This window comes from Saccoglossus kowalevskii, chromosome 9 (assembly GCF_978046115.1).
Source record: "Saccoglossus kowalevskii chromosome 9, keSacKowa6.1, whole genome shotgun sequence".
In the NCBI taxonomy this organism is placed as follows: domain Eukaryota; kingdom Metazoa; phylum Hemichordata; class Enteropneusta; family Harrimaniidae; genus Saccoglossus; species Saccoglossus kowalevskii.
Genome location: NC_140649.1, coordinates 4,394,438 through 4,418,672, shown reverse-complemented (window position 1 = coordinate 4,418,672; position 24,235 = coordinate 4,394,438). Strand labels below are relative to the sequence as shown.

At 37.4% G+C, this 24,235-nt stretch overlaps 1 protein-coding gene across 3 annotated transcripts; it reads right to left on the bottom strand.

Annotated features, from left to right (window-relative positions):
• Positions 1–1,652: 1,652 nt before the first annotated feature.
• On the bottom strand, positions 1,653–23,119 carry LOC100375292 (arylsulfatase B-like). Of its 3 annotated transcripts, none has more exons than XM_085503066.1 (7): positions 22,850–23,119; positions 18,648–18,834; positions 17,080–17,261; positions 16,442–16,652; positions 15,969–16,218; positions 2,744–2,910; positions 1,653–2,211 (listed from the first exon to the last, which is right to left on the bottom strand). In XM_085503066.1, exons 1-7 carry the CDS (start codon positions 23,108–23,110, stop codon positions 1,949–1,951), a joined length of 1,521 nt encoding a protein of 506 aa, XP_085359192.1. In that variant the 5' UTR covers positions 23,111–23,119; the 3' UTR covers positions 1,653–1,948. The 3 variants fall into 3 exon arrangements, with proteins under 3 accessions (XP_085359192.1, XP_085359193.1, XP_002739678.3); XM_085503067.1 differs by lacking the exons at positions 1,653–2,211; positions 2,744–2,910 and adding exons at positions 4,798–6,143; positions 6,461–6,627; XM_002739632.4 differs by lacking the exons at positions 1,653–2,211; positions 2,744–2,910 and adding exons at positions 12,624–14,099; positions 14,505–14,671.
• Positions 23,120–24,235: the final 1,116 nt, after the last annotated feature.

Sequence of the window (24,235 nt, the reverse complement as noted above, 5' to 3'; positions counted from 1 at the left end):
TAATTATGTAACTTGGCTTTTGTAACTATCACGAAACAAGATCATATTTACAACTCGTCGAAATTACTGTACTGTCCTCCGTCAATGACACACGTGGTCCACAATGTTACACATATTGTTATTTTGACTTGCACCGAAAACAGGAACGCACGTGGCCAACAGCTTTACGTCCCTATTGACATGTCGCCATTATCCCAAACCAATGACAGCGTGTTAGATGTTTTAAAATAAAACCGCATCGTCTTACCATTTTTCAATTTTTCCTGGGACGAGATGTAAAATCATTATTTTCCATACTTTTGTTTTGTCCTGTAATACTACCGCAGACACGTTGCTGGTGCTTGTTTATGTTGGCGAAGTTTAATAACTTTCAAATCGGTATCAACACGCGTCGTGTAAGCTGAAATAAACTATTTCCGCGAACGTAACGTTCATAATTTATGCACTAATTGAACACATAACCCCGACGTGTATAATAATATAATTATATAATAAAAATAATGTGATGAAATATAATGCGAATTTGGTTTATAGTTTATAGTACTTTTACCATAGGTTTCTATGGCAGAGATAAAATGCCATAACTTAGATTGCACCAGTAAATTGACAGTTCTAATAAGTGGTTAAAACGCTTGGTGGCGCTGTTCTTGTCTCTTTGCGATACAACTTAGTGCCAGGTTCGCGTTGCGCAAAGGACGCTTTCTGGTGATAAAACACCTTGCTTGATTTTTTGAATAACAAAATGACCGATGACGATAAACGATTAGTAGCAACGCTCTGTCACATCTGAATGGCCAGCGAAAAAATATGTTTTTCTTTGTGAAATGATCGTTTACATCGATGGACATTCAGGGTGGTAGTCGTACGAAGTATATGATTTATCACTGCATCGTATGTATGCCTATGTATGAGATTATTCGATAATTCCTGAATTACCAACAGGCGCGGTGTTATTATTTTTGCGCATGCGTAACCCACATAGCAATGAGCGAGGGTAGGATAGGAAATGTAAAAGGTCAAAAGAACAATAGACATGCAAGTCAGCAGAGCGAGTATGCTTGGATATAAAGGGGCAGGGTATAAAGGATATTACCAGTTGAAAAAGATGATTTTTGAACTGGAAATAAAATGAAAGGGATGGTACGTGTGTGTTTCGCTGATTAAATATGGCCGTAGTTTTTCACTCCCAAAATTTCCCCAAAATATGAAAATATTACGCTATAACAAAGATAATTGTTCGTTGTTCTCGCTTAGGCAGAATAGTGTGCAAAGTTGCATATGCTTGTAAGAGCTGGAAGATAATGGCACTTTTATTTGAGAGGATGTTGTACGCTGCGAGTTGGAAACATGAACAAGATATGAACAGCGACTGGAACATTCGAAATCTGTCCTAACTTCATTGACCTCAGATCACGCAGCATGCGCAATCGCACAAACGATATGTGTAAACGCTATCAATTCGGGAATCGGTTTGTAAACTAGTATACACCATGGGAATATTGTACAATGAGTTGTAAATACATCTAGATATTGAGATTTGACTCTACGTGATAATATACCTATATATGGGGTGATATAAATATGTTATAACCATTGATTCATTATAGTCGATCTTTCCTCTGCATGTGATAACATTAAATGGGATCCATATGAATATTATTAATTATTTGTATTCAATATAAACTATATTACATATGCAGTCACGGTAATACAAATATTGCGAATAAAACATTATATATTACAGTTTTTGAAAAAAAAATTCTCATCAGAAATAATTAATATGCATATTTTAAATCACTTAAATTCTAGAATGTACTCTATATCTTGTTCAGATAATAATAATAATAATAATAATAATAATAATAATAATAATAATAATAATAATAATAATAATAATAATAATAATAATAATAATAATAATAATAGTGTAATTTTGTGGTTTCGTGAACTACGCCCATGGACTCCACGCCATATCGTGTTTCACTGGGTCAGACAACGAAAACTCAGGGTCAACATGCGTGGGTAAAACTGCTGTACTGTTTAATGCTTGTAATCTGAGTAAAATCCTGTAGACCACATCCGGTCTGGTCGCTGATATGTCGTTCCGTTCTTCTGGGTCTTCTTTTATATGGTATAACTGTAGTAAGTTGTTTGTATACCGGTTCGTATTCCGATTTCCAAGCTCTGGGGGTTCTTGCCAGTTTGCATTACCTACAGTGGGAGAGAGCGAGCATCGATTGAGTCACCGTAAAGCTTACGCTGTCATTGTTGTAAGCTGGATAATCCCATTGCTCGAGATAACAATTGCGCAGGTTGTTAGTAGCAAAATGCTAAGCCATTGTGGTATAGTGAAGTTGAATAGATCTGATCACAAACTTCAAATTGTAAGGTAGCCACTGAGCCAGAAATACAGAAAAAAACAACACTTTAATGTGAAATTTGACAAAAATCTATTGATTATTGGTCTAAAAGTGTTTATACTTTGTATATCATTTTGATTTACCAATTACGAGTTTCGTTAATTCAAGCTGAGAGTAGTGTCATGATTTTGTCTTTAGCTTTGCTTGTTGCCATGGAGTCAACATACTTCACTCTAATATCTGTATTCTACCCGTTTTTAACAGTTGTACCTGGGAGTTATTTGCAGATAATGCACTCTATGGCAGTCAATTATCAAATTAAACTCGATAAATGCTTTTTTTCATGATGCTGCTTATCAAAATTAAAAATATTTAAATTTTACCTTTTTGTCCTGTGAGCAGCTTCCAGTGTCCAACTCTTATCGCCGCCATAACACGGATGTCAAAGTAGGGATTTACCATCCAAGGTTCCGTCTGAAGGATTGGAGATTTAGCTCCAAATGGGTCAATATTATGAAGAATTTCTTTACGTCTAGAAGGGAGACCTTCACTGAAATTGAGAACATGAGTATAAGACAATATCCTTGTATGGCACAGGTACACAAACAATCTACAAACATTGATTTTTTGTCTACTGCAAAAACTCTCGAAAGTGTTTAAATTGTTAAAACATGAAAGTAACTTAGAAAGTACTTATTTAAAATCATTCTTATGGGTGGGTGCGTGTCTTGAAATACAAATAAACGTTGGGTTACCTCTTAAACGATTTGTGCTTTCAAATTTTAGACACGGCATCAATGTAACCGATTGAATATTAATGCGAAATATCAATACCACGTGATACCAAACTAGTTCCTGTCACAAAAATGCACCCATAATTTATAAATTATGATTCTTACATTTCATATTTACTATAATAGCGTTGTTTGAAGACGTCTTTTTTATTATTCATATGCATATCATGAATAGGCTCATTTTCAATTCAATTTTTATTTTTATTTATAGTTCACAAACCGCAGGTTTCAGTTTGAATTGCAAAATAAATTGTCAAGATGAGGGAATGACTTTATTGTATTTGATTATATGAAGGATTTATAGGACAAGGGCATACAATGGTGATTAGCCGTCCACGGTGGTATGCGATTAAGATCCCATTCACGTTCCATGCAAATTTCAAGAGGACATGTACTGGTCATTGAGATTACATAACACTGTGGATGTATAGGAAGGATTGATAGTACAAAACAGAAATGAACAACAAAACATATTTTAAATCTTCAAAAAGGCTGTGAATCATAGTTTATTTAAATCACATCCAGTAACATTCATATCATGGCCACTCAACTAATTTGAGTGACCGTGTTTGCATACGTAGTCAACGATAGAAGAGATTTTCCGAGCTGTGGTTTACACCTACGACGTGGACATATTGAGATGCAGAATATCTACGAGAATCACGTGACCGATTTTATGATAATTCTGATATAGCGTATATAACAAAGCTTTCTTTTATATTTATTCATAATATATACAATGCTATTTCTGTTTTGCTTTGTATCCAAGGCTTCAACATCAAACGTTATTACCATAGCAACCAAACTTTGATACCAAATTTTTCAAAAATATATTTCACTTTTAAAATATTAATATTTTGCAAGTTCGCATTTGAGAGCCGTATATTTTTGCCATTTTTCTAAAAAAATGTAAATTTGATGTTCATGAATGCATGCAAATTTGAAGGTTGCTGAAAATATAGTATCATTTTATTATGCAAGCAGTATTGTCTCACAATACGTTTGCGCTTTAGCTAAATTTCCGCACTGAAACGACATATAGCTATTGCAAAGGATTTTGTAGTAACTAGCTGTATACAATATATAATGATGTTTTAGCTCAACTTAAAAACGTTAAAATGTTGGGTCGGTCACTGGATGTTTTTAATCGAGAAGTTCTCATTTTTTAATAAGAAAAATGAGTTTCATATATCCAGCCAGACAGAGATCGGTTCCTAATATGCATATAAAAATGTGACGATTAACAAAAGACTAATTCTTAAGTTACAGAAATAAACACATCATGGCTAGGACTATGAGTCACGTGACAGAGAGTGGTATAAATTGTGTCAATTATGTAATGATTTATTGTGAATTTCAGATTGATTTAAAATGTTGTAACCATAAATACCAATTGCAGGAGTGTTTCTAGAAACAATGGCGATATTACCCATAATGCGCTTCCTCGTGATTCAATTGCATGACGTTCGTGACCGTGACCCAATATTCTACCAAATATATGTAGCCACAGTCCAATCGCAACTGTAGTGTCGGTGTTGCAAATCAGTGTCACGTGGAATACGTGACGTCACACCCAAATATGACATGTGTTTAAAACCTAAATTATGTGGTATAGAATATAGACCAACTAAGCTGACCAATGATTGGTATATAGTTATGTTTTATTGTACACAGATTCTAAACTTATGTAACATGTAAATAAGTAAGTCAAGTCAAGTAATATACATTCACAACTTCTAGCGTTTCTTAAATAACTGTCGCCACTCAGTCGGCGATTGTCAAAATCCTGAACACTGTGCCAATTGCACGAGTTTCGAACTTCCAGTATTTGATTTTATACAATACAAAATTCATCTTGTTTTGCCGGAAAGAGATCAGAATCCAACATAATACAAGTGGGTGCGTCATGCCCGCAAGCCAATGAAATACGATATGAATTACATTTTCAAAGTTCATTCAAGTTGCTTGCTGTTAATGATTAATTGTTATAAAAAAGAAATTCCCCACGAAATGGAGAACAGACACTACTAGTATTTCAAAAAAATGTCTACTTATTATATGACAAAACAGACCAGTTTTTCAACTCGTAAAGAAAGTCTCCTGTGTCTATCAACATTTAATGCATACGTTATTTTTGTAATGACACCTTGTTGTTAAGGAAATAAGACTACGTTAGAATAGAAAAACAATAGATTCTAACTATTATAATTTGTTGCAATTATGATAAAAAAAATGGTTTGTATATTAAAGCCAAGAATTGACCATTATCTCTATATTTTCATTCAGAGATAGCCGACAATAAAAACAGAAAACAACTATTACAACTTATCGCAATGTGCCAATCGATTATGACAATCACATTTTCTGTTAAAATGTTAGCGTGAACTTAATACTTTCTACTTGTCTAAACAATACGCCATATTCAATTTAGCGTCATCGTGGATTTGTTTCCAAACGCAACCGTGCGAGGGCGCCCTGGACGACAGGTAACATGATGGACGATCGCGAAATACTAGTTGCGCAACCATGGTAAATGCACCAGAATCAAGCATTACTTAAATGTTATGAATATGCCGTATTTAAAAAGAAAGTATTGAATTAATGGAATTGGTTAAGAAAAACGATCTTGGAATGAAACGCTTAAAGAAAAAGTATATATCCAGGAAATGTAAATCGAAAATAATAGTTCTTGAAACTTGTATTATTTCATTATTTACACGCGGTATCTATGCCCAGGGACTCCATGCCATATCGTGTTTCACAGGGTCAGATTCTATGAACTCAGGCTCGGTTTCCACTGGCAACACTGCGGTGCTATCATGGTATTGTAGTCGTCGTAAAAGTCTGATGACTACGTCTGGTCTTAGCGACGAAATCTCGTATCTTTCTTCCGGGTCTTCTCCGATGTGATACAGCTGAAGTACTTCGTTGCTATAGGAACTCCTGGAGATACCGCCTATCTCAGCAGGCAAGTGCCATTTCGAGTCACCTAGTAAGAAAAGAGACGACTCTTGATATGCTAATCACATACGAATATTTCACAGGGTCTTAACACGGCTTACAGAAACATTGACTTTGGAATTTTTAATATGGTTATATTCAAAGCGACTGAAAATCAATATACAACTTCATCATGTTTCTCAAAGAACCAGCGACCCCCTCCCAACTCTGAAGTGAGCGACCCCCCCCCCCCAACTCTGAAGTGTAGAAGAAACCACAATTCATTTCATTCATCATACACGGAGTTTTGGCACTCAAATATTAATCACCAAGAAAAAAAAGACCGAGGACCAATTTTCTAATCACCTTTTTGTCCCGTTAGCAGCTTCCAATGCCCCACTCTGATGGCAGCCATAACACGGATGTCAAAATAAGGGTTGTTCATCCAAGCTTCATTCAAAAATACCGGTGTTTTACCACGAAGTTGGTCAATGTTATGGAGGATTTCTGTTCGACGAGAAGGGGCACCTTCACTGTGAAATAATAATATCGTGTACGGTCATAAACAATAGCTAGTTTGTCCCGATGACTGTGCGTGGTGTTATCTGTTATTTGCGCTATTTTGTGCTGGTTACTGTGCGTGATGTTATTAGATAATGTGCTAGTTTGTGCTGGTGGCTATGCGTGATGTTATTTGTTAATGCGCTAGTTTGTGCTGGTGACTGTGCGTGATGTTATTTGTTATTTGCACTAGTTTGTGCTGGTGACTGTGCGTGATGTTATTGGTTAATGTGCTAGATTGTGCTGGTGACTGTGCGTGATGTTATTTGTTATTTGCACTAGTTTGTGTTGGTGACTGTGCGTGATGTTATTTGTTATTTGCGCTAGTTTGTGCTGGTGACTGTGCGTGATGTTATTTGTTATTTGCACTAGTTTGTGCTGGTGACTGTGCGCGATGTTATTGGTTAATGTGCTAGATTGTGCTGGTGACTGTGCGTGATGTTATTTTTTAATGTGCTAGTTTGTGCTGGTGATTGTGCGTGATGTTATTTGTTAATGTGCTAGTTTGTGCTGGTGACTGTGCGTGATGTTATTTGTTATTTGCGCTAGTTTGTGCTGGTGACTGTTCGTGATGTTATTTGTTAATGTGCTAGTTTGTGCTGGTGATCGTGCGTGATGTTATTTGTTAATGTGCTAGTTTGTGCTGGTGGCTATGCGTGATGTTATTTGTTAATGCGCTAGTTTGTGCTGGTGATCGTGCGTGATGTTATTTGTTAATGTGCTAGTTTGTGCTGGTGGCTATGCGTGATGTTATTTGTTAATGCGCTAGTTTGTGCTGGTGATCGTGCGTGATGTTATTTTTTAATGTGCTAGTTTGTGCTGGTGGCTATGCGTGATGTTATTTGTTAATGCGCTAGTTTGTGTTGGTGATTGTGCGTGATGTTATTTGTTAATGCGCTAGTTTGTGCTGGTGACTGTGCGTGATGTTATTTGTTATTTGCACTAGTTTGTGCTGGTGACCGTGTGTGATGTTATTTGTTAATTTGCTAGTTTGTGTTGGTGGCTGTGCGAGATGTTATTTGTTAATGTGCTAGATTGTGCTGGTGACTGTGCGTGATGTTATTTTTCAATGTGCTAGTTTGTGCTGGTGATTGTGCGTGATGTTATTTGTTAATGTGCTAGTTTGTGCTGGTGACTGTGCGTGATGTTATTTGTTAATGTGCTAGTTTGTGCTGGTGATCGTGCGTGATGTTATTTGTTAATGTGCTAGTTTGTGCTGGTGACCGTACGTGATGTTATTGGTTAATGTGCTAGTTTGTGATAGTGACTGTGCGTGATGTTATTTGTTATTTGCGCTAGTTTGTGTTGGTGACTGTGCGTGATGTTAGTTGTTAATGTGTTAGTTTGTGCTGGTGACTGTGCGAGATGTTATTTGTTATTTGCGCTAGTTTGTGCTGGTGACTGTGCGTGATGTTATTTGTTATTTGCGCTAGTTTGTGTTGGTGACTGTGCGTGATGTTAGTTGTTATTTGCGCTAGTTTGTGCTGGTGACTGTGCGTGATGTTATTTGTTATTTGCGCTAGTTTGTTTTGGTGACTGTGCGTGATGTTATTTGTTATTTGCGCTAGTTTGTGTTGGTGACTGTGCGTGATGTTAGTTGTTATTTGCGCTAGTTTGTGCTGGTGACTGTGCGTGATGTTATTTGTTATTTGCGCTAGTTTGTGTTGGTGACTGTGCGTGATGTTATTTGTTATTTGCGCTAGTTTGTGCTGGTGACTGTGCGTGATGTTAGTTGTTATTTACGCTAGTTTGTGCTGGTGATCGTGCGTGATGTTATTTGTTATTTGCGCTAGTTTGTGTTGGTGACTGTGTGTGATGTTAGTTGTTATTTGCGCTAGTTTGTGTTGGTGACTGTGCGTGATGTTAGTTGTTATTTGCGCTAGTTTGTGCTGGTGACTGTGCGTGATGTTATTTGTTATTTGCGCTAGTTTGTTTTGGTGACTGTGCGTGATGTTATTTGTTATTTGCGCTAGTTTGTGTTGGTGACTGTGCGTGATGTTATTTGTTATTTGCGCTAGTTTGTGCTGGTGACTGTGCGTGATGTTAGTTGTTATTTGCGCTAGTTTGTGCTGGTGATCGTGCGTGATGTTATTTGTTATTTGCGCTAGTTTGTGTTGGTGACTGTGCGTGATGTTAGTTGTTATTTGCGCTAGTTTGTGTTGGTGACTGTGCGTGATGTTATTTGTTATTTGCGCTAGTTTGTGTTGGTGACTGTATGTGATGTTAGTTGTTATTTGCGCTAGTTTGTGTTGGTGACTGTGCGTGATGTTAGTTGTTATTTGCGCTAGTTTGTGCTGGTGACTGTGCGTGATGTTATTTGTTATTTGCGCTAGTTTGTGTTGGTGACTGTGCGTGATGTTATTTGTTATTTGCGCTAGTTTGTGTTGGTGACTGTACGTGATGTTATTTGTTATTTGCGCTAGTTTGTGCTGGTGACTGTGCGTGATGTTAGTTGTTATTTGCGCTAGTTTGTGCTGGTGATCGTACGTGATGTTATTTGTTATTTGCGCTAGTTTGTGTTGGTGACTGTGCGTGATGTTAGTTGTTATTTGCGCTAGTTTGTGTTGGTGACTGTGCGTGATGTTATTTGTTATTTGCGCTAGTTTGTGTTGGTGACTGTGTGTGATGTTAGTTGTTATTTGCGCTAGTTTGTGTTGGTGACTGTGCGTGATGTTAGTTGTTATTTGCGCTAGTTTGTGCTGGTGACTGTGCGTGATGTTATTTGTTATTTGCGCTAGTTTGTGTTGGTGACTGTGCGTGATGTTATTTGTTATTTGCGCTAGTTTGTGTTGGTGACTGTGCGTGATGTTATTTGTTATTTGCGCTAGTTTGTGCTGGTGACTGTGCGTGATGTTATTTGTTATTTGCGCTAGTTTGTGTTGGTGACTGTGCGTGATGTTATTTGTTATTTGCGCTAGTTTGTGTTGGTGACTGTGCGTGATGTTATTTGTTATTTGCGCTAGTTTGTGTTGGTGACTGTGCGTGATGTTATTTGTTATTTGCGCTAGTTTGTGTTGGTGACTGTGCGTGATGTTAGTTGTTATTTGCGCTAGTTTGTGCTGGTGACTGTGCGTGATGTTATTTGTTATTTGCGCTAGTTTGTGTTGGTGACTGTGCGTGATGTTATTTGTTATTTGCGCTAGTTCGTGTTGGTGACTGTGCGTGATGTTAGTTGTTATTTGCGCTAGTTTGTGTTGGTGACTGTGCGTGATGTTATTTGTTATTTGCGCTAGTTTGTGTTGGTGACTGTGTGTGATGTTAGTTGTTATTTGCGCTAGTTTGTGTTGGTGACTGTGCGTGATATTAGTTGTTATTTGCGCTAGTTTGTGCTGGTGACTGTGCGTGATGTTATTTGTTATTTGCGCTAGTTTGTGTTGGTGACTGTGCGTGATGTTATTGGTTATTTGCGCTAGTTTGTGTTGGTGACTGTGCGTGATGTTAGTTGTTATTTGCGCTAGTTTGTGCTGGTGACTGTGCGTGATGTTAGTTGTTTTTTGTGCTAGTTTGTGCTGGTGACTGTGCGTGATGTTATTTGTTATTTGCTAGTTTGTGTTGGTGACTGTGCGTGATGTTAGTTGTTATTTGAGCTAGTTTGTGTTGGTGACTGTGCGTGATGTTATTTGTTAATGTGCTAGTTTGTGTCGGTGACTGTGCGTGATGTTATTTGTTATTTGCGCTAGTTTGTGTTGGTGACTGTGCGTGATGTTAGTTGTTATTTGCGCTAGTTTGTGTTGGTGACTGTGTGTGATGTTAGTTGTTATTTGCGCTAGTTTGTGTTGGTGGCTGTGCGTGATGTTAGTTGTTATTTGCGCTAGTTTGTGCTGGTGACTGTGCGTGATGTTATTTGTTATTTGCGCTAGTTTGTGTTGGTGACTGTGCGTGATGTTATTGGTTATTTGCGTTAGTTTGTGTTGGTGACTGTGCGTGATGTTAGTTGTTATTTGCGCTAGTTTGTGCTGGTGACTGTGCGTGATGTTAGTTGTTTTTTGTGCTAGTTTGTGCTGGTGACTGTGCGTGATGTTATTTGTTATTTGCTAGTTTGTGTTGGTGACTGTGCGTGATGTTAGTTGTTATTTGAGCTAGTTTGTGTTGGTGACTGTGCGTGATGTTATTTGTTAATGTGCTAGTTTGTGTCGGTGACTGTGCGTGATGTTATTTGTTATTTGCGCTAGTTTGTGTTGGTGACTGTGCGTGATGTTAGTTGTTATTTGCGCTAGTTTGTGTTGGTGACTGTGCGTGATGTTATTTGTTATTTGCGCTAGTTTGTGCTGGTGACTGTGCCTGATGTTATTTGTTAATTTGCTAGTTTGTGTTGGTGGCTGTGCGAGATGTTATTTGTTATTTGCGCTAGTTTGTGTTGGTGACTGTGCGTGATGTTATTTGTTATTTGCGCTAGTTTGTGCTGGTGACTGTTCGTGATGTTATTTGTTATTTGCGCTAGTTTGTGCTGGTAACTGTGCGTGATGTTATGTTTTAATGTGTTTGTATAGAAGTAGAAGTGGGGCCAGTACTCCAGATACACACCATACCTCCCCCCGTTACTAAACCTAAGCTTCGCAAACTTTTCTATGTTTAGTCACGGGATACTCAAGTTTTATTTAGATAAACTTAATTAAAACGCAATTCTACGATGTATTGCATTGTAATTGAGTTTAATTAGACTCCAATTAAAACCCTATATGGTTTATGCTGGTGACCGTGCGTGATGATATTGGTTAATTTGCTAGTTTGTGTTGGTGGCTGTGCGAGATGTTATTTGTTATTTGCGCTAGTTTATGCTGGTGACTGTGTGTGGTGTTATTTGTTAATGTGCTAGTTTGTGCCGGTGACTATGTGTGGTGTTATTTGTTAATGTGCTAGTTTGTGCTAGTGATTGTGCGTGAAGTTATTGGTTAATGTGATAGTTTGTGCTGGTAACTATGCTTGAAGTTATTGGTTAATGTGCTAGTTTGTGTTGTGACTATACCTGGTGTTATTGGTTAATGTGCTAGTTTGTGCCGGTGACTGTGTGTGGTGTTATTTGTTAATGTGCTAGCTTGTTCTAGTGATTGTGCGTGAAGTTATTGGTTAATGTGATAGTTTGTGCTGGTAACTATGCTTGAAGTTATTGGTTAATGCGCTAGTTTGTGCTGTGACTATACGTGGTGTTATTGGTTAATGTGCTAGATTGTGCTGGTAACTGTGCGTCTGTGACGTAAAAGCAGAGCTTATTTTTTGTTTTTAAAAGAGAAGCCAAAATAAGTGTTTGTTACGACTTTGCATTTAAAGTTTGGAAATTTGCATATTGAAAGTACCAGCACGTTGCACTTGTGATCATATAATAAGTTATTCACAGTTGCAATTTGCATATGGACGACGTCTTATGACATTCAACCACATTTACAACCGTAATTTCACATACATGAGTTACGTGAAAAAAGCGACAAATTGGAAAAGCAAAGTGATTTTACCACCCAGCATTTTCTGGTGTTAGTCAAAACAAACACCGAATGTTCGAAAGGATATTGCAAAATTCCAATATAAATTGATACGAAGATATCATGTTCAGTTTATCTCGGCGCCTGCTGTAAGCTCTGAGTTTATATGTGTTCACATCGTAAGATTACCGCCAATATGTTATCACTGGCTGTTATGCCATTCTATGATTTGCGCCCTCTTCCGTCGATTTTATACCACTACTCGCCAATAGAGGGTGACATCCATGGGTAGGGACTGCAATTTAGCCATGATAGTAACAGGGCACTGCAGATTGTTCGGTATTTTAATGTGACGTCAGTTGGTGCGTTCTTGTTAAGTTTAATACGCTTTCAATATTTTAGATATTATTTTGCACCATGAAATGCTTAAATACTATCGGAACTATTGCAGCATGTGATATTTCGTGAAGTTTCCAATGAGCAGTTTCATCTCTATAAAAGCTCCTCTGCCTCAATGGTGAAGTAAGATCATTTGACAAAGAGACGTCACGTTTGCGATGGGTGTCACTTTTTTATTGAATTAAAACATGCGCATGCGCATACGATAAAAGCAATACCACACATGCATACACCTCGTACCATAATCCACATCTGTAACATATAATAAAATATTCAACAGAACACGTGCTAAAAAGTATAGTAAATACAATGTTTGTTTTACTGATAAAGATACTTTCCTCTTGCACCAGATGTTATTGGAAGAAATGTTATTGCCCCAGTTAATTCAAGTTTTCCCTAAAAGTTTTACAAATATTTAAACTCAGTTTGTGTGCTTACTAACAGTGCACGGATAAACATTGTTCAATTCACATTCACTATGAAGACTAAGATTTATAAAGATAGCAGTTACGAAATCGCTGTTTGGCTCGGAACAGTAGAATAACACTACGATAAAGTCTTTCCATTTTCGAAATTGTGAAATTCTTTCGCTTTTTTTTATATTAGAAATTAATTTATAACGAAAGGTATTCCCCATATACTTATCAATAATGTTCATAATTACCGATCACACAAAAACATTACAGAAAAGGATAGTTTGTTCTCTTTACTTTTGCATTTTATTTGTCTTTAATTCTGACTGAAAGAAGCAGAATGAAATCACAAACTATATAGCTCTTATAAATATGATTTTACTTGGTATAAAAACAAAAGAATTTTACAATGTCGAAAATGGAAAGTCTTTATCGCAGTGTTTAGAACTCACAGTTGAAAATAAAAGCATTGTCAATGACGTCATTATTTCACTGTTTTATTTCGAAACGAATTTACCACGATGATTTGTAATGCATGCAACTGTCAAAAAGGCGATCTAAAGTGGTTGAATCCAAAAATCAAAAGGTTGTCGATTAATTTCACCCTTGTTCGTGAGTGTTTCAAAGAACAGCTAAAAACACTGAAATTAATCTTAGTTTGTGTCTCTGTAAACGCGAGTTTTCACAAACCGGAACTCCATTAGCGATCGCAGTGTATTATGGTTAACCGAAACACCCCCATTATGTTGAGCGTTTCACCACCGATGACGTTTCCTTCACACATCTGACGTCATCTAGACTCGGACACTACTGTATTCAGTTAGGTAAACTTCGAACAAATCAAAGAAGGCGAGAAATGTCCATATTCGGATGACGTCATGATGCAAATGAACCATGCGTAATAGCATAGTCTCCCATCTTCTTGTCTTGTGATATAAATTATTCTATCGTTCTACGCCCATGGACTCCACGCCATATCGTGTTTCACTGGGTCAGACAACGAAAACTCAGGGTCAACATGCGTGGGTAAAACTGCTGTACTGTTTAATGCTTGTAATCTGAGTAAAATCCTGTAGACCACATCCGGTCTGGTCGCTGATATGTCGTTCCGTTCTTCTGGGTCTTCTTTTATATGGTATAACTGTAATATGTTGTTTGTATACGGGTTTGTTAAGCGATTGCCAAGCTCTGGGGGTTCTTGCCAGTTCGCATTGCCTACACGGAGAGGAGATAAAAAACACGATCTACTATATTTCCGACTTCTAATTAACTTCAATGCATTTAGTTTTCTCATGGGGGTAACAATGAGTCCATCAACTTGCCAGTAAGCAATAACTTTACACAAAATAAATAAATAAATATATATATATATATATATATATATATATATATATATATATATATATATATATATATATATATATATATATATTTCTCAGGACAGAGATGTAAGGCACGTACATGGATAAAATGTTAGCGATTTGGTTTAAATTTGATGAGGACGGAGAGAAGAACAGATAATCACTGTTTGCCAATTCACTCTAACTACGTAAACAAAATGGCGGTAGCGACACGATGCTAACTGTTAAAACAACACAATTCAAAATATTTTAATTTTACCTTTTTGTCCCGTGAGCAGCTTCCAGTGCCCAACTCTTATCGCCGCCATAACACGGATGTCAAAGTAGGGATTTAGCATCCAAGGTTCCGTCTTAAGGGTGGGAGATTTAGCTCGAATTGGGTCAATATTATGAAGAATTTCTTTACGTCTAGAAGGAAGACCTTCACTGAAATTGAGAGCACCAGTATAAGAGAAAATGCTATTTGCATTCTAATTGTAAGAAGACGATTGTCTATAAGTGGGGAAGATACCACTATATTGTAGGGCGCAGTTTGCTTCTCGCGAGGGGGGTGCGCCATGTTCATGTATATAATAATATTTATTGAAAATACAGTGACTTGGGGAAATACGGCCACAGGACAATAAGTTTTACAGCCATGTGCTATATACATGTAGTATATGAGACTAAACGATTGATGTATGTAGTATGTTCATTAAATCCATGTTCTTGGTTGATTATTTAGTGTGTATGATATGGTTATATCATTTTCAATTCCAGTTTAGACTTTACTAGTAGTATTTAGTGCATTTGTCATTTGTTTGTCGTCATTATCATCAATCATTTTCCGATATTTTATTTTATTTGTTATTTTCTTCATGACTCAATGTTTAAACTTGTATCTTTGTCATAGGATGTTTGGTGTCACCGTAATGGTTGCCAGGCGGTGAAAATACCCAGATGTCCGCCTCGAGGAATAGTAATTTCCGTAATATGCTGATGAGTTGCTTTTCTTGGAAGGATGTTGTCGGTGTCCATGGTAACACGATTGCAAGACTTACAGTATTTACAATTTGTTTGTAATGTATAGATATAAAAATATGCGTCTAGTAGTCACATTCACATGAACATTCACGAGCCCATATGTGAAAAACCCAATACTAACATAACGAACGCATATGGTACTACTAATACCAACATATTGACATTGCCCCATATATAACTACCACAATCCAAAACAACATCATGCCCCTTATGTCACGACTAAATACATCGGTTATTAACCCAGATGTCACCACATACAACAAAATATAGCCATGACTTCATATGTCATGACCAAAAATGTTTTTTATGTCGACGTTCGGTTTAAATGTGTTTACGATAACTTTATGTTCTACCACAGTGCGCGCTTTTATGACATTCGGGCAACGGATTTTTACACAAGATATAGCCGTCAGTAATCGCAATCGCGATATAATTTTAACTGAATTACATTTACTGACGCAGTAAGGATCACGCGCAGAGCGCCACTCGTCATATCCGGTACCCGTAATACATTGCGGCCAGGACTTGTAATTTAAAGTCGACCTATTTCCATAGAGTATACAGAATGAACAAATATATGTATATAAAATAACACAAATATTTAATTGCTACAAGCATACAGTGATAAACCTTAGCACCGTAAATCACGCAAACACTAACAGATTCGTTTCAGATTAAACTAATTGTTGACTATTCTTACCTAATTGCCTCCCATTGGTTAACTCCGTCCAATGGCTTTGTCCCATGCGTAGTTCCACCAGCCAGATGCACAAATGTTGGCAACCAATCACCAACATACATTAGTTCAGTGTTTTTTGTTCCCCTCACGTGTGGTTTCAGTAGGGGACTGCTGACGAATGCTGGCCCTCGCACACCGCCTTCGTAATGTCCACACTTTTGACCCCTAAGTGGGTAGTTGCTGGCGCCAAACCCAGTTGCACCTCCATTGTCTGAAATCAAAGAAACATTTACAGAATGTGATATTTAACTTGATATTTTAATTAGGAGAATCCAATACTAACAATTTAATAACACTCCTTTCTCTTCATTTTCATCTGCAATGATGGTCATCGCCACATAAACAGTTATTTCACGACGCAGGTGTGGAAGATCAAATACATTTACTAATGTGTTTTATAAATTATAAATGGGATCATTGATATCGTCTCTTACCTGTCGAAAACACCACTACAGTGTTGTCCCACATGCCTCGATCTTTTAGGGTCTGTGTAACGTTCCCTATTGCTTCGTCCATGCATGACGTCATACCGGCGTACAATTTCCGTGACTGGTCATATATGTCTTTACCGTACGCATCGGCGTAACTGTCAGGCACTTCGAGGGGGGCATGCACTGCTTGGAATGACACATACAGAAACATGGGCTGTAATACAAAAAGAAATATGTTTTGATCATTTGTCGTATCGGGGGAAAGTAAGTTATAGCGAACGGAACTTGGTTATAACACGGATTGAAATAAATAAATAAATAAATAAATAAATAAATAACTAAATAAATAAATAAATAAATAAATAAATAAATAAATAAATAAATAAATAAATAAATAACTAAATAAATAAATAAATAAATAAATAAATAAATAAATAAATAAATAAATAAATAAATAAATAAATAAATAAATAAATAAATAAATAAATAAATAAATAAGAACAGTTAAGTACCCAACCCAACTTCCCACCCCTACTTGAAATATAGCAAACACACTGGATGATATACTGAGTTCACAATTGCAATTCATTCGAACAACACATGCCCCATCGCGCGAAGGAAACTAGTAAAAGACTACTTACAACGTTCGGGTCTTGTTTCCTAATGACTTCTTGTGCCTTTCTTGCATATAACATGGTTGAATATTCTCCGGTGTATTCAGGTCCCACCATTTTGTCGCCATCACGCAGGTCCCATGCATCAAGACGATGCCCGTGACATTTTCTTGTATGCGTGAAATACTCACCACCTGCCAGGTAGAAGCCTAAAACAAACCCATATATTTTGAGGTTGCTGGATGTTTACTATAATAGTGAATATTGAATACGTTTTTACTGACGTCTAAGACCTGCACTCCAAAATACAGTATAACAGTATACAAATATAACATAGAGCATATAGTAAAAGAACACTAAATGTTTGTAAATTTTATATCCTAGATCAATTTTACAAATTCATTATATGTAGCTGTGTCAAATAATATCTAGGAATTTATTTTACCCTAAGATAACCCAAAATAGACAAATTGATAATAATTTATATTCATCTTCAATTTTAAAATAATTACATAGGGGACATATTCGTTTACTTCAATAATCTTTGTTCTTGTCGGTCTCTATGACAAGTAAATGAGCAAAGAAAACGCAATAACAAACCCCTGTGAGAGGGGACAGTTACAGAAATTAAATATCGTTCGAATTTTAAAATTTCAGCACTTTTTTTAGTTTATTTATATTTGAAATATCACCATTCCAATCCAAATGTGAATGATATTTCAATCTAAAAACACATTTCTTGAATAATGACTCAATATTTGAGACGTCTTGTGAATTTACAAACCGCTAACCCATTGCACGATGATAATAGTTGTTTCACATTAATCACACAGTTTATACAATTTATAAAAGAATATCATAAACTGTTTAACAGTCGTTACAGTATCTAAATATTAGAATATATAGTCACGGGATGTTTAAAAAAACGCCCCAGGCTTTTAGGCCGTCTGGGCCACCAGTCTCGTTCATTTTGGGGGAATTAGTGCTGTGGCGAATTTTACCTACAGTGATAGGATAGTTTAAGAAGTCATTTTTGAACAATATTTTCATTACAGGCTGGATAATCTTTAATAATACCAAAGCCAGCCATGTTTCTTTCAATAGTCGAAACAGTATTGATATTGATTCAAACATAGTAAACTTAATGTCAGTGACGTTATAAGGAACTCCATATAGTTGAAAACATGGTATGCTTGATGCTACAGGGGGGTCGGTATCCGTATTTCGAAATAGTCATTCCTTTTTTGAAAACATGAGGTTATACGCTAAATGATTCACAGATAAAATTTCAAATAATTAGCGACGATTTTCCTAAACGAATTATAGTTCTGGACTGAAGCGTGAAGATTTTACACGCAGCTGTTACCACGCCATCGTAAAATACAGAACACCCTCGCCTTTCGCATTCAGATTCAGTGGCGGATCCAGCAAAATGTATTGGGGGGTACAAGCTTCGCTTAAAATATACGGAGCGTAAATCGCATATAAGCTATGCGTAATCCAGATGATATGAATCGTCATGCGTTTGAGGGGCCCCCTGGCCCCCTCTGGATCCGCCACTGTTCAGATTTGATCTGCAGTTTTGTATAACTTACCAAAAAACGTGTCAAAACCTCTATGATTGGGTGTACAGTCCCATTTATAGAATCCCAAATGCCACTTTCCAACCATGTGCGTTGAATATCCACTTTCCTTCAGCTTCTGTGGCATCAGAACTTCATCTGTCGGTAGACATCTCTGTTCTTGGGCCATCAGTACTCCGTGCTGCATTGTGGTATGGATCTGATATTTAAAGGCAAATATTTATTAAATTAAAGGCTTGTTCATTGGAGTGCAATCTTCGTGTATAATTGTATGACGGATTGCATCATTTAGTATCCACGAGTTTAAAGATATCAATATTGTTGAATTAGTTTCCAATGTTGAAATTTACACTAGTTTCTCATGTATTAGTACGTGTGGAAATTTCAATTGTAAACGGGACGAATATATTATGAAGTATTATGGCAGAGAAAGCATATCTCATGGTTAGAACTATATGTGTTTTACAGGAAATTTACTATTATCCGTTTTATGAGAGTGCCGGCTGTTTCCATCATAATCTTGGGTATTATTTCCCTGTTACGTTTAGCAGATGGCGGTCAATTGGCAATGGTTATATTCTCTTGGTTGCATGGCAACAACAATGAACAGAAACCACCCAAATAAATACAATTGAATAACAATAATTAACCTTTACTATGACAATATTCCAAATGAAATGAACATAGATATCATATAACCTCTAATCGTGTTGATTGCACATAACACAATAATAAATCAACAAAGAGCCAATAAATGTTTACACCAATATTGAAAATACACGGAATTAAATTATCACCGACATCAAGTAATCGGTGGACTGGTATTAAGTCGATATATCTGTTTATAACGCCACCACGTAAGCGATGGACTGGTCTTAGGTCGATATATCTGTTTATAACGCCGCCAAGTAATCGGTGGTCTAGTCTTAGGTCGATATATCTGTTTATAACGCCGCCCAGTAAGCGATGGTCTAGTCTTAAGTCGATATATCTGTTTATAACGCCGCCAAGTAATCGGTGGTCTAGTCTTAAGTCGATATATCTGTTTATAACGCCGCCAAGTAAGCGATGGTCTAGTCTTAGGTCGATATATCTGTTTATAACGCCGCCTGGTAAGCGATGGGCTAGCCTTAAGTCGATATATCTGTTTATAACGCCGCCAAGTAATCGGTGGGATGGTATAAGGTCGATATATCTGTTTATAACGCCACCTGGTAAGCGATGGTCTAGTCTTAAGTCGATATATCTGTTTATAACGCCGCCAAGTAATCGGTGGGATGGTATAAGGTCGATATATCTGTTTATAACGCCACCTGGTAAGCGATGGTCTAGTCTTAAGTCGATATATCTGTTTATAACGCCGCCAAGTAAGCGATGGACTGGTCTTAGGTCGATATATTTGTTTATAACGCCGCCAAGTAAGCGATGGACTGGTCTTAAGTCGATATATCTGTTTATAACGCCGCCAAGTAAGCGATGGACTGGTCTTAAGTCGATATATCTGTTTATAACGCCGCCTGGTAAGCGATGGACTGGTCTTAAGTCGATATATCTGTTTATAACGCCGCCAAGTAAGCGATGGACTGGTCTTAAGTCGATATATCTGTTTATAACGCCGCCAAGTAAGCGATGGACTGGTCTTAAGTCGATATATCTGTTTATAACGCCGCCAAGTAAGCGATGGACTGGTCTTAAGTCGATATATCTGTTTATAACGCCGCCTGGTAAGCGATGGGCTAGCCTTAAGTCGACACATCTGGTCATAATGCATTGTGACGTATATCCCTGTCATACTAGTAATTAAATGTATTGTAATCTCTCGGGGACAGCACTGATTACATTTACAAATAACTGATGTGTTATGTATGTAGTGTTTTGCTGAACTGCCAGCATTCGTTTGGCTCTAAACTGATATGCGATCAATGTTTTCAAATTTGTTGTGCGAAATCGTAATATAACGATCACGTTGTTCAAAGAGCAACTTGGTCTACATCCTTTGGAAATCGCGTGTAATTTAAATCTGAGTTGAATGATATAGTTAGTCCAATAAAATGAATGGTTGTTACCATGCCAACTAGGTCGGGGTTACACATTTACAGCGTCAATATGCTACACGCTTAGTTTTTGATACATCATTGCCGCAATGTTAAGACATAAAGTTGTCGGGGAAATGTGTTCTAAAACTGGGAAATGTGAAAAAACTGGCATTTCCACACGACATTGTACATTTTTTGAAACATTTGCATTAATTATATTTCTTAAAGATCTTCAATTCACGTATATTCATAGTATCTAGCATGTTACACAGTCTATGTGGGCGGGATATTGTGAATATGTAAGTTACGACTGTCTACCCAGTCCAGGATATAAAATTACCTGGACCAAACCACGCTGAAATGAGTGGTATCTTATAAACATTTAGGTTACGATTGTAAATACACGCAACGTACCTAGATTAAACCACCATGAATACTGTGGTAATTTGTAAACGTGTGGGTTATGACTATAAACTCAATTCAACGTACAATTATCTAGACTAAACCACGCTGCAGTGAGTGGGATATTGTAAACGTGTGGGTTATGACTGTAAACCCAATTCAACTTACAATTACCTAGACTAAACCACGCCGCAGTGGGTGGGATATTGTAAACGTGTGGGTTATGACTGTAAACCCAATTCAACGTACAATTATCTAGACTAAACCACGCTGCCGTGGGTGGGATATTGTTAACGTGGGGGTTGTGATTGTAAACCCAATTCAACGTACAATTACCTCGACTAAACCACGCCGCAGTGAGTTGAATATTGTAAACGTGTGGGTTATGACTGTAAACCCAATTCAACGTACAATTATCTAGACTAAACCACGCTGCCGTGGGTGGGATATTGTTAACGTGAGGGTTGTGATTGTAAACCCAATTCAACGTACAATTACCTAGACTAAACCACGCTGCAGTGAGTGGAATATTGTAAACGTGTGGGTTATGACTGTAAACCCAATTCAACGTACAATTATCTAGACTAAACCACGCTGCCGTGGGTGGGATATTGTTAACGTGGGGGTTGTGATTGTAAACCCAATTCAACGTACAATTACCTAGACTAAACCACGCTGCAGTGAGTGGAATATTGTAAACGTGTGGGTTATGACTGTAAACCCAATTCAACGTACAATTATCTAGACTAAACCACGCTGCCGTGGGTGGGATATTGTTAACGTGGGGGTTGTGATTGTAAACCCAATTCAACGTACAATTACCTAGACTAAACCACGCTGCAGTGAGTGGAATATTGTAAACGTGTGGGTTATGACTGTAAACCCAATTCAACGTACAATTATCTAGACTAAACCACGCTGCCGTGGGTGGGATATTGTTAACGTGGGGGTTGTGATTGTAAACCCAATTCAACGTACAATTACCTAGACTAAACCACGCTGCAGTGAGTGGAATATTGTAAACGTGTGGGTTATGACTGTAAACCCAATTCAACGTACAATTATCTAGACTAAACCACGCTGCCGTGGGTGGGATATTGTTAACGTGGGGATTGTGATTGTAAACCCAATTCAACGTACAATTATCTAGACTAAACCACGCTGCAGTGGGTGGGATATTGTAAACGTGTGGGTTATGACTGTAAACCCAATTCAACGTACAATTACCTAGACTAAACCACACTGCAGTGGGTGGGATATTGTAAACGTGTGGGTTATGACTGTAAAACCAATTCAACGTACAATTATCTAGACTAAACCACGCTGCCGTGGGTGGGATATTGTTAACGTGGGGGTTGTGATTGTAAACCCAATTCAACGTACAATTACCTAGACTAAACCACGCTGCAGTGGGTGGGATATTGTAAACGTGTGGGTTACGATTGTTAGCCTCTTTCAAATACAAATACATACGTGTATTCCTCTCCACTCGGGAAAACTTTTGAAGAAATAGATACAATTGTATAATTTCACACATACAAGAGAAGACTCGAGCTGATGGCGACGATTAAGACGTGAATGTTCCTAGTTCGACATTTTTATAATTTAACTACACATTTTATATATCTATTGTGTCTATTTATTGTCGGAGCATACTCCCAAATGAAATTCCAATTTAAGCATAAACAGCAGTACTAGATCTCTACTATAAGATCTACTCCACTATAAGAAGGGTACAGTGAAAGAAAAAACACACATACACCTACATCTTCTTACCTGATAACGGCCAGTCATCAGAACTGCCCTTGTAGGAGTACATATTGGCGTAACGTAATAGTTCTCCAGTTTAACTCCTTCCGCCGCAAGCTTGTCGATGTTCGGCGTTCGGATGATAGAATCGTGGTATCCAACATCGTGCCAGCCGAGGTCGTCAGCTAGAAAAAAAACAATGTGGGGCGGCTTCGTTGAAGCAACAGTACTAGATACAAACGAAATTAGAGAAATGAGCAAAATTATAACGCGACATAATTCGTCCATGGTGTGCGTGGCAGCAGTAGAGATGCGACTCGGTGAACCGTGGTTAATCCCTGCCATCCTTCGCCAACTGTACACTGGGTATAAATGACACCAGCTTGGTCGACACATGTGACGAGTATTTATGATATCAATAGTGGAATAGAGAAGTGCATATTTTACATAACGTGTCACGTACTAGGGAATCACAACTATTGGCTGACTGGTCAATCTATGGTAACCCCTTAGTTTCTACTACACGGTAGGATGAACGATGTTTTGGTATTCACTATTTCGTTCATTTGAAGTTATTTCTATGGGTACTGTGTGGTGACAGTTCTGCTAATTCATGTTGTACTATTTTACCTACATTGTATTGTGCTCGTAAACATGTTAATGATTACAGCGATTTTCTTTATTCAGAGTGTAAACACAACTGAATGTAAAATTAAAATGTAAGCTTTCTGATAAATTACTACTAAATATTGCACAGCAATTCTTCCAAATTTTAAAAAGTCACTCCCAGTTACTGACTAATTCAAAATCGCCCTAAATATTATATTATTAGTTGTCGCCATTTTGTAAAACGTAGCGTGACAAAAAAGCAAGGACATCCATCGTTTATTGTCTCTCAGTGCTCGCCATAAACACATGTCACTAAAAACAATAGTACCTTAGGTAGCAAATTGAATCGTCCAATCAACCGATGAGATGCCGCGTGTCACATTCCAGTGATACTATGAGGTTATTACGAGGATACCGAAAAGTATACACGAAGACAGTACAGCGGCAGTATCGACCGACGCGCAGCAATGGTCGATGCGACGGCTTACTGTCCGAGTACAGGTTTATGGCTTGTTTTCACAACACAGCATAAATATCGGAAGAGGCTGATGCTCGAATATACCTTAACCATGCCGGGTATTTTGCCACTCAACTTGAACGAAATTCTTGCACATCGAGTGGGGTACAAAAGTGAACAAGGTACACGGGAATGAGGTTGTAACAAATAACGAATTAACTGGTAATACCCTAATGTTTATACAACAACATACCCAAAATGTGTCAGCTGGCTGCTTAATTTACCAATCCTCCGGGATATTCAAACGAGTCACAGAAGAATCATTTCATAAACATTAATCAGCTAGC

Bases quoted from the DNA above. Each gene is read 5' to 3' on its own strand.
- LOC100375292 (XM_085503066.1), bottom strand. From the start codon at position 23,110: ATGGACGAATTATGTCGCGTTATAATTTTGCTCATTTCTCTAATTTCG. The intron at 17,262-18,647 runs GTAAGTTATACA...GGTTTGTTTTAG, and splicing joins AGGTTTTGACACGTTTTTTG to GCTTCTACCTGGCAGGTGGT. The intron at 2,212-2,743 runs GTAAAATTTAAA...CTCCCACTGTAG, and splicing joins GCTGCTCACAGGACAAAAAG to GTAATGCAAACTGGCAAGAA.